Source organism: Phocoena sinus, chromosome 1 (genome assembly GCF_008692025.1).
Source record: "Phocoena sinus isolate mPhoSin1 chromosome 1, mPhoSin1.pri, whole genome shotgun sequence".
Lineage (NCBI taxonomy): Eukaryota > Metazoa > Chordata > Mammalia > Artiodactyla > Phocoenidae > Phocoena > Phocoena sinus.
The window spans coordinates 18,231,392-18,246,923 of NC_045763.1; the positions used below are offsets into that span (position 1 = coordinate 18,231,392).

Here is a 15,532-nt window from a genome sequence, read left to right on the forward strand (position 1 = left end):
ATTCAATATCCTGTGATAAACCATAATACAAAAGAATATTTAAAGAATTGTATATATGTGTATAACCGAGTCACTCTGCTGTACAGCAGCCTGGCAAAACATTGTAAATCAACTATACTTCAATTAAAAAAAAAAGTGCTATGATAGAAAGTATGAAAAGTACCAAGAAAATGATTCTGTTAGTTACCAATTTATATAAATTATCAGTTCCTTCTCCTGCCATGTTAAAAGTAACTAATACTGTGAACAGGACCTTCAAGGAACCAAAATATATTTATTACTACGTTAATTTACAAATTTAATATGGTCCCTAAGACCCCCTAAAACAACAAGTTTTTGTTTTTACCCCCCAGAACTGGATGTGTTGATTCTAAAGTTCATATGAAAAAATAAACAAGCAGGAAGAGCCAGGAAAAAAATAAGAACAAAATTTAGAGACTAGCCCTACTAGACATAACAAACTCTATCAATTCAATGCTTAAATCATTTAATCAGTGTAGTGTTAATCTGAATAAAGATGAAAATTGGATCCATACCTCACACTATACACCAGGATAAAGTCCAAATAGATAAAAAATTTTAAAGGGGGGGGATGTTGAAAGCATTAGAAGAAAATAAAGGCAATTCCTTTCTGTAACACTGACCTTGGAGAAGGCTTTGTGACTTAAAATCTATAAACTACGAAGGACTGAAAAATTCAACTACTGAAAAGAAATGACTTCTACACAGTAGAAAAATACCATAAGCAAAGTCAAAAAACAACTTATATCACAGAGTTAATCTCTTTCATATCAGAGCTCCAGAAAATAAGAAAAAGATCAACAGAAAAACAAAATGAATGGAAAGATGGGCAAAATTCATGAATACATGGTTCATACAAAGAAACACAAATGGTCCTTAAATGTATAAAAAACATAAACTCACGCATGCATAGTAAAGAGAAGCAAATCATAACAGCTTTGAGGTACCATTTATTATGAGATTTGGCAAAACCCAGAAGTTTGGTCCTATCCTCTTTTGACAAGGATGAGGAACATCAGCCTGTTGTATTCTGCTGGTGGGGAGCAGAATACAAGTACACCTCCTACAGAGAATATGGTCAGTATCTTAATAATTACAGATGCATTTACCCTTTGGCCCACAATTCTATCCTCAAGAATCTATCCTACAGACATATTTGCACTTGAATTAACTGAAACGATATAAGCTTACTCACTGGAGTACTATAATAACAAAAGATTAGAAACATCCAATGCCCAGCTGGTTGAATATACTATGGTACATCTACAAAACAGAAAATTATGTAGTCAAAAAATTAAGAAGAGCTCTAAGAGCTACTTTGAAAAAAATGCGAGGATACACTGTTGCTAAGATTTTTTCCCCCATTTTTATACCTCCAAATAGGGATCCAATTTACAGTCAATGTGACAGATAAGCACTTGTCATAGTTTAATTGGCAGCATTTTATAATTTCTTAGTGATACATAAAATAACGGTATATTTCCTTAGAGCTGAAATATATGAGATGAGATGAAATATGACAGTGAATAAAGCAAACATAGATCATTAATACAGCTACCAGTAACCATTTGTGTAAGAAGTAGGGAAGGAAAGAATATATACTAATATTTGCCTGTGTTTGTCCAAGGAAGCACTAAAAGGACAAACCAGAGACCATTAACACTGGATGTCTACAAGGGACAAGGAGGACATGGTAGATGGGGCTAGAGGTGGAAGTAGGACTTCCTACTTAGGATTTAGGATGAATTTCTATGTATAATTTTGATTTGTGAACTAAGGAAATACATTACTCATTCAAAAAAAAAAAAAATTAACACACCTACCGAACAAACTGTCGCCTCAGATAAACGGCTATCTGAGTAAAAAGGATTTTGGGAGAAGACATTAATTCAAGGGAGGAAAGTTTTCCACCTCTATCATTACACCCTTTGTCTTTCTCAATGTTGTCATACCGAAGTCTAATTTCTACATTAGACAGGCCTCCAATTGGTTTATTTACCTTTTTTTAAACTCAACATGGATCTTTTATTCTTTTCTGAGATGAAACCAAAGCATCCTATATAAAAATTACTAGTTGAAACTGTGTTTAAAACATTCAGTAGGAAAAAGGTCCCTTTAAGAAAGATATATTTATGTACACCTGAAACTAACATAACACTGTAAATCAAACTATAATCCAATATTAAAATTAAAAAAAAATACATTTAGGCTCTTTGGTTCTGGTTGATTATAAAAATGACCCAACTTGGCAAAAAAATCTTCAATGAATGATAACACTGATACAGTGAATCAACAGCAGAAGCTTTACACTATTGGGTATACTCCCCCTTGCCCAACCCTGGAATAGAAAACAATAAAGGAGCATTATTCAATCAAGTTTATTCAAATCAGTATTGTTCAAGTTTATAGAGGCTTCCTTTTCATTCTGAAACTTGTTTTTGATCCAGGAAGAATAGTTACTAGAATAAAATCATGAGGTTTTTCTAATCTCACAAAAAGATTTAAGATGAATTTCAATCTGAAAGGTTACCAGAGGTATGTGAAAAGTGGTCGAATAAGCCAATTACTAGCTATACTTTAGATATTCTGGGGGATGTTATTCCCCTCTCAATCTATAAGTTATTTTTAAAATGTTTTTATAGGAAATGCAATACAGGCTACAGTCAGTTTCTACAAGGTAGATTCAAAGTTGTAAGAGATCTTGTAAAGAGATTTATCCAACTCCAATAAAATATATAACATCCAAATTCAGTAAGTTTGTTCAAAGTCACAATTGTATTAGGAGAAGAAACAAGTGGAATTAAAATCAAGCTAGTAATAAATAAAAATAAAAAATCAGGGCTCTTTAGGTTCCCAGTCCCTTTCCTTGACACCTATCTACTCAAAGAATATGAGAAAAAGAGTGAGTGACACATCTGAGTCTCTCCAGTTCATTCTCAATGAATCTTCTTTGCTTAATCCAAAAATGCTTTTGCTTACAAAAACTTTTACCATGCTAGTATAAACCAGGGCTCTCCTCCAAACTAATCAAGAGTGAGGACTGTCTCCTCAGAATCTGGAATAAAAAGCTTGAGGAAAAGACTTCTCAGTCCAGAATAATCCAACCACTCATTTATCACCATCCATAGAGTTGCTGCCTCCGAAAAGGAAAGAGACATACACCAAAATACTCGAAAACTCACTAAAAGCAGCAGAGATGCAACTTCAGATGTGTCCCTTCAACCCCAGGAGTCTCCCAGAGGAAAGCCTAAGAACCAGAACCCTTGGAACCATCCTTTACCAGGCAGAGATCCTGGCAATGCAAGTACAGGACTTAGGAGGAAAGTGAGGGCCTGCTACAGGACTTGTCATGCATATTTTGCCACTATGGTATAACAGCAAACGTGATAACCCTTTGCCTGTCTTCATGGAGACAATATTCTAAGGGAGCTTGATCATTAAAAAAGAAAAGCTTTAAAAAAAGAAAAACGGGGCTTCCCTGGTGGCGCAGTGTTTGAGAGTCCGCCTGCCGATGCAGGGGACACGGGTTCGTGCCCTGGTCCGGGAAGATCCCACATGCCGCAGAGCGGCTGGGCCCGTGAGCCATGGCCGCTGAGCCTGCGCGTCCGGAGCCTGTGCTCCGCAACGGGAGAGGCCACAACAGTGAGAGGCCCGTGTACCACAAAAAAAAAAAAAAAAAGAGAAGAAAAGAAAGCTTTAAAAAAAGAAACACGAGGCTTCCCTGGTAGTGCAGTGGTTGAGAATTTGCCTGCTAATGCGAGGGACACGGGTTCGAGCCCTGGTACGGGAGGATCCCGCGTGCCGCAGAGCAACTAGGCCTGTGAGCCACAACTACTGAGCCTGCGCATCTGGAGTCTGTGCTCCACAACAAGAGAGGCCGCGATAGTGAGAGGCCCGCGCACCGCGATGAAGAGTGGCCCCCGCTTGACACAACTGGAGAAAGCCCTGGCACAGAAACGAAGACCCAACACAGCCATAAATAAATAAATAAATAAATAAAATTAAAAATGAAGGCAGTTTAAAAAAAAAAAGGAAAAAGGAAAGTAAACTATAAATCTCAATAAAATATAATTCATGGCCATGTAATAAAAGTCACAGTATGGTCAATGAAGACTATAACTTATAATCACCAGAACATTACTTCTCTCTTTATTCAGTAAGACCTTGTCTTTTTTCTTTTCTTAACTTTTTTACCTTTGTATCTCTCATAGTGCCTAGCACTAAACAAACACTTAATTGAAGGGATTTCATTTCAGTTCCTTTTACACATTTAATCTGCAGAAAAAGGAATGGTTAATGGAAATTGCTGGATACCAAGACAGACTGTTAAATTTGGTGTCTAAATAGTTAAGATCAAGGGCTACAATTTGTATTTACTGTAAAATTTGAAATATTCGAGCATTATTCTGAGTACAAAATTTAAATGACAACCGCACCCCCAACCCAAGCAATTGCATTTACCTTAGCCATGACTTCTGGATCTGGTTCTTCCACAGGGTCAGCCCATTCAACCGTAACTACATTTCCCCATACTTTTACTTTTCCACTCATCAGCCGGCGTCTGGCTTGTGCTGCTGACTTGTGATCCTCATACTCAAGGAAGCAGAACCCCCGATTCTTCTTTTTGTCATCGGGTTGATGATAGAGAATAACGTCCACCAAACCCTCTGTTAAACCAACAGCCAGATATATAAGCCAAAAGCATCCACCACACATTTAGCGATTAGGCAGACCTAAATCCACTTGCCGAAGAGCAAAAAATAACTGAAGAAGCCTCAAAATGATTTGCTAATTACCTAGTAGACAATTAAATCAGCGTTATTAGATATGGAGCTAGGGATAGTATTTTATGTTCCCTTTTAATTTTAGGGATCCTGAAGGTACAGCCATAAACAAGTCCAACTACTGTATTCTGACATACAAGAATGTTTTAGAGTGTTTGACATAACGTGAGCTTAAAATTTATGAAAATACTACCAAGGAACTTAAAAACCAAATTATAATATAAATCCAAGAGAACATTCAACAACTAATCACAACCAAAAATCATCCTTGAATCTAACTTTTTAAAAGTTACTATTTTTACCAAGAATAAAAGTAATGCTTAAAACCAGTGTACCTCTGGTCTTAGTCCTGTACCCTCATCTTTCCATATATGTTCTTTCTAGGTGGTCCCTACTTTTAAATACCATCCATATCCTTAAGAGTGCTTAGATTTTACTCCCAGCAGCAAGATCCAGAATGTGATTTGGATGTGGGAGAGCTGAAGTGAAGGACCAGAGATGAGGCAGTCATAAAACTAGGAGGTTACAGCATTGGATGGTTCATCCACATAGATGTTAAAAGTACTAACAATAAGTCAATTTCGGGCAGAAGAGAAAGACTGTGAACCAGAAAAAATCTTCAATTAATGCAAGACTGAAACCAGAAGAGCAACAGGTGACAGTTTGAAGGAGGGAGAAAGGATTGTTTATCTGTAGTATATGTCTGGATGACAAAAATGTAAAGAAATAATGGTTTTTATATGGGATGGAGAAGTAATTGTCTAAAAGTGTTTTTTTAAATGCAGCTAGCATTAGTGGATCTCCATTAGCATTTAAAACAATGAAATGGAATAGGAAATGTCAGACTAAATCATATGCAATAAGCGAAAATATAATTTTGTTAAATTTTGTTTCAGTTATATATAAATGTATATAAATCTGTGATATAAAATGTTTTCAATCACTTCCATGGATTTAAAATTGGAAATTTGGAAAAATCTGATCTAGAAAAGGTAAGAGGAAGAAGGAGAATTAAGAACTCTCATCCCCTTAGCCCTAAAGCACATTGAATGTCAAGGGAGAAAAGCCTTCCTTCACTTGAGGGCTATAGGGCAAAGACTGTGTCAAAAGCTAGGGTTCAATTAAGGCAAAGTAAAGAGGACATTCCAAGAAATTGAGGCTACGAGGGAAGCTGCTTAGTCCAAACCACTAAAAAGAAGAAAGGAGGCAATTTAGACACTGAATAGACATGTGAATTCTTAGATTAAGATACACCTCGTTTTTTTGCACCTATAAATAGCACCACAGATTTCCCAAAACTAATTTCTAAATACATTTTTGTTTTACCTGTGACTTTACTGAATTCTTCCAGAATGTTTTCTTTAGTCTTATTCTTCGGAATTGATCCAACAAAAAGCCTGTTGTTTGCCACAGAAATGCACACTCCAAGGTGTTTACCAGGGCGAATTTCATAGCTGTCACACTGAAAGGAAGAAAAGAACCAGACACCCCACAACCACCCCAAACTCAGAACAACTGATCTCAAGCTAAAAAACTGAACAATTTAAGGTCAAATACTCCCTGCCTCATGAACTCACGGAGTTCCCTCATGCTTGCCGTAACATAAAATGTGTATTTTTAAACCTGTTACAGCCTCTCGTTTTAGTTTTAACCTTCACTGCTATTCACTTTATCTTTAAAAAGATCTGATCTCATATTTCAGTATTATCTATCTGAAGATTTTCTCCCAGAGAATTTCAGAAAAAATACCTGAGACTGCTCGTTCATCTGCCCTTGGAGATGAAATTAGATATAGATAAGCCACAGGCAAAATAACAATATATAAAGAATACCAGCTATGTTTAATCAATGTAAAGAAATTTAGAAGAATTTCACATTTTACATAAAACACAGAATTCCAACATCTGAAACTACATGTCGAACACAGTACTTATAAAATTATATGAAATGATAAGAATAAAAAATGTTTCATTTAAATGGCTATGATTTCCTTGATAAACTTTAGCTTTTTAATGGCTTAACATTACTTACCTATTAGTTTACTAAAAGATATGTAATTTTTTTAAAAAAATCATCCATATGTTGTCAGAAACAAGGAAATAAAGCTTTGAAAACTTCTCGGTACCGAATAAACAAACTGGAAGGAAAAGTCCGTAATAAAAACTAAAATCTGGGTCAAGCTACAAGTAAAACTAATTTTGAGGCAACTGATAAAACCAAAAGCCTTGGTGAAAGAGGTTACTATTCTAGAAGAACTAGAACTAGACTAAGTGAGGCCTTTAGCTGTCTGGCAAAAGAGTATGCCAAGGAACAACGATATTGCTATTTTGGGTTACTGAGAGGGTTGTATCTTAACAGGAGTAAAGATATACTTAATTGGCATAACTGTTAATACTACTACTACTACTGCTCTGGAATAAGTACAAAGGGTAAAAGGCCCTACACAAAGGAAATTACTAGATTGGTTATAAAACAGTAGAAAAAGAGAGAAAGATTAAAAGATAGGAAAGAACAAGAATATACTTAGAAAATAAACTGTATGATTAGGCTATGACAAAAACAAAGAGATTCATAGCCATTTCCTGAATTGTGTCCTAAAAGTCAGTGTTGCCCAGTTATGTTCCCGAGAACCCATCCCATACTTCATCACACTTTAAGAATCCTACCCTAAAGTTTAACAGCAAGAACTGACATTTTTGTCTAAGATCAAAAGAGAGACCTGCAGAAGCCAAATATCAATGAAACTTTAGATACTAATCACTCTAATAAATAACTTCTTAGAATTATGGGAGACTTTCTCTAACACCTTATTTCTTGGGTACTTTCATTTCTTTTTTACTTTTATAATCAGAAAAAAACAGCCAACAGTCACATACCAACTCAGTCAATATAAAAACTTTCAAAGCAAAAACTAAAGAAAGTGAAACAATGTTAACTGCAAATGTTTTTAATTGAGGTATTTCTCTCAAATGACTTGCTAGACAGTGGGCATTTGCTTATCACATACCAGTTTAACAGCTTCCTGTGCAGCTTCCTTTCCACAGAAGGTGATAAATGCATACCCTCTGTTCTGACCAGACAGTGGATCCATCATAAGACGTAGATCCCAAATGGGACCAGCCTTTTCAAAAAGGGGCACCAACTCATCCTCATATAAATCTCTTGGTATTTTACCTACAAAGACCTGAAATAAAACCTCTGTGTTAGAATCCCAATGTAAGCATTTGATTTTAGAGCCACAAAGCCCAGTTGCCTTTTTTTTAAGGGGTGGGGACAGAAAGATGGTTAAGGAAAAATGGGGACAATTTGAATCTTGCAAAGCTAACCTTAGCTTTTATTATAATGACTTTCAGGGCATCAACATAGAACAATATTCTATATTGAAAAATGGAAAATGATTAATAAAAGTGTGCAAAATTTGTAGTAACAACTCTAAATTCTGAATTTTTATAATTTGTTTTTTTCTCACAAAAAAACAGAATAAAAGGCATGTATAAATCTTCATGGAAATACCTCTGCATTTTTATAAAAACAATAATTGAACAAAAAGATTGATGAGGTCTTCCTCATATTTTCTCAACTCCAAATTCTTTACTACTTAGAACTCCAGTGCTGGGACTTCCCTGGTGGTCCAGTGGTTAAGACTCAGCCCTTCCAATGCAGGGGGCACGGGTTCAATCCCTGGTCAGGGAACTAAGATCCCACATGCTGTGTGGCTTAAAAAAAAAAACTCCAGTGCTTCAATCTATCCCTTTCTCTATCAGGATATTACATTTTAAGTAAGTATGAAAAAAATTTTTCAACATTTGAAGATTTTGTGTGTTTAGTTAGAATTATATAATAAGTAGGATTAAGTTATGTAAGAATGATAAATTAGAATTAAACAATCAGAAACCCTCTCAGTATTTAATATCAGACTACAATTTTCTTCAAATTTCCACCATGTCAGCAACATTGAAAATAATCTTTTATGTTAAAACATTTGCAATCCACACACAGTCTTAAAGAGTATATTAGTGTTTGCATGAGACGAATTTTCTAGTGAAACTCATCTACATCAGCATTTCATATTCTGAAATGACCTGATTAATGAAGTAATAATAACAGCAATCCAAAAGATGCCAATATTATTACTGGAGATTAAGTTTCTGGTGTTAAGCTCTACTACAGTTGTGCTATCTTAAGACAATTCTTTTCAAATCAGATTCACCTTCACTGCTACCTGGTAAAACTTGAGGTCTTCTTCTAAATCTCTAGCACAATTCTCACACGACAGCTATTCTCATTTGTCTACCTCCTTAAAGTCTCCAATCCTCGTTCATTAAACCTCATTCTAAGGAGATCACCTGAAAAGCCATTGGTTTCCTAACATTCTTTCCTCTCAGTCTTAAAAACCTTTCTCAACATCTATTTTCACTTCTTTCCTTTATACCTCAGAAATTTACCTCCTTTCCAAAAAAAGGTTAGCTCCTTAACCCTAATAAATAAGCCCATTTCTTCTTACTACCTTCTTCTGGAAATAATCACAAATCTTCATCTCTTCAACTGTCCTATTTTGCTCAGTGCATTCTCTCCTTCCCAGTGGTTCCTGTCTTCAAACATGCCAAATCTCCCATAACAAAACAAAATACAAACAAAAAAACCCTTTTTTAGCCTGTATCTTTCCTTTCACTTTTAAATGCTTTGAACACATGGCCCATATCTGTTTTATTTCACTCATGCAGTTATTCTTTTCAACACATCTACTGTATGCTTAGTACTGTGCAGCTACGAGAAGTACAAATAAGACATCAGGCATCATCTGAGTGACATCCCTACAGAACCATCTTTCTAATAAAAGCTCACTCTGAAAAGTACTTGCATCTACGCTCTCTTTAACTCTCTAAAAATTGGCTGCTTCTTCTATCACTAAACTGTATGCCCTAACGTCACTAATGGACTTCTAAGGACCAAATTCAGAAGTCTTTCCTTCCTCAGTCTCATCATCCTTGCCTTCTCAACAAGCATTAACACTGGTGATGTTATCTTCTGAAAATTCTCTTCCCTTAAGCTTTCAGAATCCTCCACTAACCTGGTCTTAATCTTTAACTACTCCTCTATCCTTTCCATGGTGATTTGTCTATCCATCTAATAATAATCTGCATGTTTCCCATAGTTATGGCCCTATTTCCCATAATTCACTGTATTTTCTTCACTCGTAAGGATCATATCCATTCCCAAAGGCTACAACTCTACAGTCATCTCCCAATACATCCCATACATCCCGAGACCTAATTCTATATCTCCAACTACCTATTAAACATTTCCTCTGATAGTCCTGATTTTACCCCAAATCATCAGTAAGTTCAGCAACGCCAATTTCTGGTTTTTGATTATAAATGTATGTATAGGTAAGAATGACTATGTATCAGAATATTAAAAGTTGTTATCAATGCATAAAAAAACTACTCTAATTTTATTCTCATTATATTTTCTAAATATTTTACAATAAAGGTATAATATATTTGTAATAAACGTTTCCTTTATCCAAAAATCAAAATGACTAAAACCCACCCTTGTCAGTTGGCTCCTCTGATTTTCCCCACATTTCTCTTGGGAGAACGGAATTTCTGCTCTCCCCCTCCACCCCAAGATGACTGAGGAAATAATACTCTCATAAATAAAAACCTCAGGTATTTTTAATCCCTCCCATTCCCATCCATATCCAATTTATTTTTTAAATATAAGCTGAAGTTGCTCCAATGTATAATGCTACCCTATACAGATAACTGGCCCCCTTCCTATTCAGAGAACTTGTCCAGACCTTTGACAAGACGTGAACTCATAAGCCATGCATTTTTCTACATTCTAGAGATAAGAGTGAACACCACAGACAGGTCTAGGCATTAATGAAACTTATATTCTACTGACAGACAAAAAAAATTTTTAAAGATAAACAATATGATTTCAGGAGGTGTTAAAGGCTAAGTAAAATAAAAGCAAAGGGACTTCCCTGGTGGTGCAGTGGTTAAGAATCTGCCTGCCAATGCAGGGGACATGGGCTCAAGCCCTGGTCCGGGAAGATCCCACATGCCACAGAGCAACTAAGCCTGTGCACCACAACTACTGAGCCCGCATGCCACAACTACTGAAGCCCGCGCGCCTTGAGCCCACGCTCCACTACAAGAGAAGCCACCGCAATGAGAAGCCTGCACACCGCAATAAAGAGTAGCCCCCACCCGCCAAAACTAGAGAAAGCCCACACACAGCAATGAAGACCCAACACAGCCAAAAACAAATAAAATAAATTTATTTAAAAAAAATTTAAAAAATAAAAGCAAAGAAAAGGGGGACTTCCCTGATGGTCCAGTGGCTAAGACTCCATATTCCCAATGTAGGGGGCCCGGGTTCAATCCCTGGTCAGGGAACTAGATCTCACATGCATGTAGCAACTAAGAGTTTGCATGCCACAACTAAAAGATCCCACATGCCGCAACTGAAAAAAAAAAAAAAAGTCCTGCGAGCCCCAACTAAGACCTGGCGCAGCCAAATAAACAAATAAATATTTTTTTAAAAAAGCAAAGAAAAGGGATAAAGGAAGAAGAGGCTGTATTTTAATAGAAGGGCCTCCCTGAAAAGGTGAATTTGAACTGAGACCTAAGAGAAAATTAAGTAAAAATCTGAGGAAAGAGCATTCCAAGGTGATGGAACAAGTACAAAAAGATGGGGAGTACAACTGACATTATCTGAAGAACAGCAAATAGGCCAGTGATTAAAAGATCTGGGACTTCCCTAATGGCGCACTGGGTAAGACTGCGCTCCCAATGCAGGGGGTTCAGGTTTGATCCCTGGTCAGGGAACTAGATTCCACATGCATGCCGCAACTAAGAGTTTGCATGCCACACCTAAGGAGCCCACCAGCTGCAACTAAGACCTGGTGCAACCAAATAAATAAATATTTATTTTAAAAAATTAAAATGTCCACACAGGAGACAGTGATGGGAAAGAGAGAACAGGAGCCAGATTAAGTTAAACCATGGTTAGACATTTGAGTTTTATTTCTTAGGAAGACAGAGGATTTGAGCAAATAACTGGGTATTACTTATGTTCTAAAAGGAATATTCTGGGGCCTCCCTGGTGGCGCAGTGGTTAAGAACTCGCCTGCTAATGCAGGGGACATGGGTTCGAGCCCTGGTCAGGGAAGATCCCACATGCTGAGGAGCAACAAAGCCTGTGCACCACAACTACTGAGCCTGCGCTCTAGAGCCCACGAGCCACAACTACTGAAGCCCGCACACCTAGAGCCCGTGCTCCACAGCAAGAGAAGCCACCGCAATGAGAAGCCCACGCACTGCAACGAAGAGTAGCCCCCGTTCACCACAACCAGAGAAAAGCCCACGCACAGCAACCAAGACCCAACGCAGCCAAAAATAAAATTAATTAAAAAAAAAAAAAAAGAAAAAAAGGAATATTCTGGCAGCTGGATAGAAAGTGGACTGTATGGAAAAACAGGCTGACCAGTCAGCTTAATACAGCAAGGGATGATGGTGGCTTGGTGTAGTAGGGTGATAGCTTAAAGGTAGGGAGAACTTGAGAAACATTGAGTTTTTAGTTATGTGGGATTCAAATCTACATTTTATTTACCTTGAGCAAGTTTCTCAATCAGCGAGTCTCAAGATCCTTATCTGGGAATAACATCAGGAAGAGGGTTCAATTTCCATGTGAGCAGAGAGCCCACATCTTGGTCCTCATTTTATTCCCAGCACTGAACAGTGCCAGGGACACAACAGCTGCTCATCTTTGAATGAATATACAAATGAACATCTACCTCATACTGTAACTTACGCACTAGATCCCATCCTTTCTTTCTTACTCAAGGACACTTGGTCCGGCAACAATTTTGTCATCAATTTCCCCCTTTATACATGGATCATTCCTATCAGCACATCGTATGTTATAATTTCTCCCTTAAAATTTAAATTAAAATAAAAAATAGGGGCTTCCCTGGTGGCGCAGTGGTTGAGAGTCCGCCTGCCGATGCAGGGGACACGGGTTCGTGCCCCGGTCCGGGAAGATCCCACATGTCACGGAGTGGCTGGGCCCGTGAGCCATGGCCGCTGAGCCTATGCGTCTGGAGCCTGTGCTCCGCAACAGAAGAGGCCACAACAGTGAGAGGCCCGCGTACCGCAAAATAAGTAAACAAAGAAAAAATAAAGAATATACCTTGATTATAACACCTTCTAGCTATTGCCCCGTTTCTCTGCTACCCTTTGTAGCAAAACTGCTCAAAAGAGCCATATATACTTGCTGCCTCAAATTTCTCATCTCCTTACTCTCTTGAATCTTCTCCAAATCTGGCTTTTACCACCATTCCAGTCAAAGTCATTAATGCCATCAATGCTGTCACAATCAAATGTCAATTCTTAGTCCTCATCTTACTTGGGAAGTTTGATATAATTAACCATTCTTTCTTCTATGAAAACTTTCTTCACTTGACTTCTGGGACACCCCACTCCTGGTTTTTCTTACCTCATTGGCTCTTTCTTCTCAGTCCCCTTTGCTAGTTCCTCCTTGTCTCCCCAAACTCTTAATGTTGAAGGGCTGCAGGAATCAGATCTTAGACCTTTTCTCTAGCTACACACACTTCCTTGGTGACACACCCAAACTCATGGTTTTAAAATACCATCTAGAGACTTCCCTGGTGGTCCAGTGGTTAAGAATCCGCCTTCCAATGCAGGGGATGCAGGCTCGATCCCTGGTCGGGGAACTAAGATTCCACATGCCACAGGGCAACTAAGCCCGTGCTGCAACTACTGAGCCCACACGCTCTAGAGCCTGTGTGCCACAACTAGAGAGCCTGCGTGCCAGAATTACAGAGCCCACACAGTCTGGCGCCTGCACGCCACAACTAGAGAGAAGCCCGCACACCACAACTAAGACCCAAGGCAGACAAAAATAAACAAATGCATATATATATTTTTTTTTTTTAAAAAACTCATCTAGATGCTTATGCCTCCCACATTTATAATCTCCAGCCAGAATTCTCCTATGAACTCCATGATATAAGCAACTGCTCACTCAACAGCTCCATCTGGATGTCTAAGAGACGTCTAACTCATAACATGTCCAGAATTGAACTACTATCTTTCAATCCCGCTAATTTGCTCTTCTCTATAGCCTTCCTCATTTCAACAAATGGCAATTCCATCCTTCCAGCCACTCAGGTCATGAGTCTTAAAGTCATCTTTGGTTCCTTTCTCTCATATCTCCATATCCAACTCATCAATAAATCCTGTTAGATACGCTTTCAAATTACCCAGAATCTGACCACTTCTCACTAGCTTCAGCCATATCACCCTACAACATTATCAACTCTATAAATCAGCATTAACAGGGCACAGCACTTTAAAAAAAAAAAAAAAAAAAGCTACTGATAAAAGGTATCCTGAAACAAAAAATACACAAGAGTAATTGGTATTAATTTTGAAATGTATTTTTTGGTGTGGCTAGGTTCTCTGGCCACACTAGGCCTAGCCTGGTTTGAATATTTTTAAATTTGAGAATATCTGTATTTGAGTATTTTAAAACTGTTCTGGGAAGAAAATTCTGCTTTATATTGTTTCTATTAACATAATGCAGTTGTGCCTCATAATTACATCATTCACCATCCATATTTTCTCCCTACCCATTACAAATACAGGCAAAAGCAAAGAAAGCACACGCAGTGGCACTATGAAAATACAGTTGAGGGGCTTCCCTGGTGGCGCAGTGGTTAAGAATCTGCCTCCCAATGCAGGAGACATGGGTTCGAGCCCTGGTCCAGGAAGATCCCACGTGCCGCGGAGCAACTAAGCCAGTGCGCCACAACTACTGAGCCTGCACTCTAGATCCCGTGAGCCACAACTACTGAAGCCCGCGTGCCTAGAGCCCACGCTCCGCAACAAGAGAAGCCACCGCAATGAGAAGCCCACGCACCGCAACAAAGATTAGCCCCCGCTCACCCCAACTAGGGAAAGCCCGTGGGCAGCAACAAAGACCCAATGCAGCCAAAAATAAATTAAAAAAAAAAAATAGTTGAACACACCTAAGTGAGGAAGCTAAGTGTCAGATTATTATACTTCTTTCATAACACGTCTATATTTTTAGAACCATTCAGGTTTGCTTCATTAAGCATATCTAAAATGAAAAAAATCTGTATTTTCAGGAAAAGCAATTTAATGATTACCTTACAGAAAGAATTCGTAACAGCAAGCTCCTCATACTCTAAATTATCATTTGAATGTTAGAAGTCCAACTTATAGCTTTTCCATAAGAATACTGTTCTATTTTAAAAGAAACATCAGGGAATCCCCTGGTGGTCCAGTGGTTAGGACTCCATGCTTTTACAGCAGGGGGCATGGGTTTGATCCCTGGTTGGGGAACTAAGATCCCACATGCCCCGTGGCACGGCCAAAACAAAACAAAAAATTAAAATTATAAATAAATAAAAGAAACATCCACAAACCTATGGTTAACAAAGTGCCCAATATTATAATCACTGAGGTCCATGAAGAAACATGCCAAAAATACTGATTTGTTTGAGAAATAGGAGATGGTCTCATTTCAAGATCAATTTAACTTAGGACATTAAAAGAACTTAAAAAGGCTGAAAATAAATAGTATTCAAAAACTAAGATCACTCTTTTTAAAGTTTTTAAGCTCAATTTTTAATTAACTAAAATGTAACATAAATGTTTTCCTTTTATTAA

The 15,532-nt window shown here is 37.7% G+C and overlaps 1 protein-coding gene across 12 annotated transcripts in view; it reads right to left on the reverse strand.

The window, feature by feature from the left end:
* HNRNPR (heterogeneous nuclear ribonucleoprotein R) overlaps positions 1 to 15,532 on the reverse strand; it is a 34,847-nt gene that overhangs the window by 5,419 nt on the left and 13,896 nt on the right. For 5 of the 12 annotated variants that reach the window (XM_032625093.1, XM_032625042.1, XM_032625033.1 and 2 more), the window contains 3 exons: positions 7,813 to 7,989; positions 6,132 to 6,267; positions 4,483 to 4,697 (listed from right to left, as the gene is read on the reverse strand). The exons of 1 other annotated variant lie outside the window; for it this stretch is intronic. In XM_032625093.1, coding sequence (XP_032480984.1) covers positions 4,483 to 4,697; positions 6,132 to 6,267; positions 7,813 to 7,989 — 528 coding nt within the window. Of the gene's footprint in view, positions 1 to 4,482; positions 4,698 to 6,131; positions 7,990 to 15,532 lie in introns of all 12 variants that reach the window. 6 more of the 12 variants (XM_032625100.1, XM_032625066.1, XM_032625069.1 and 3 more) reach the window with 4 other exon arrangements.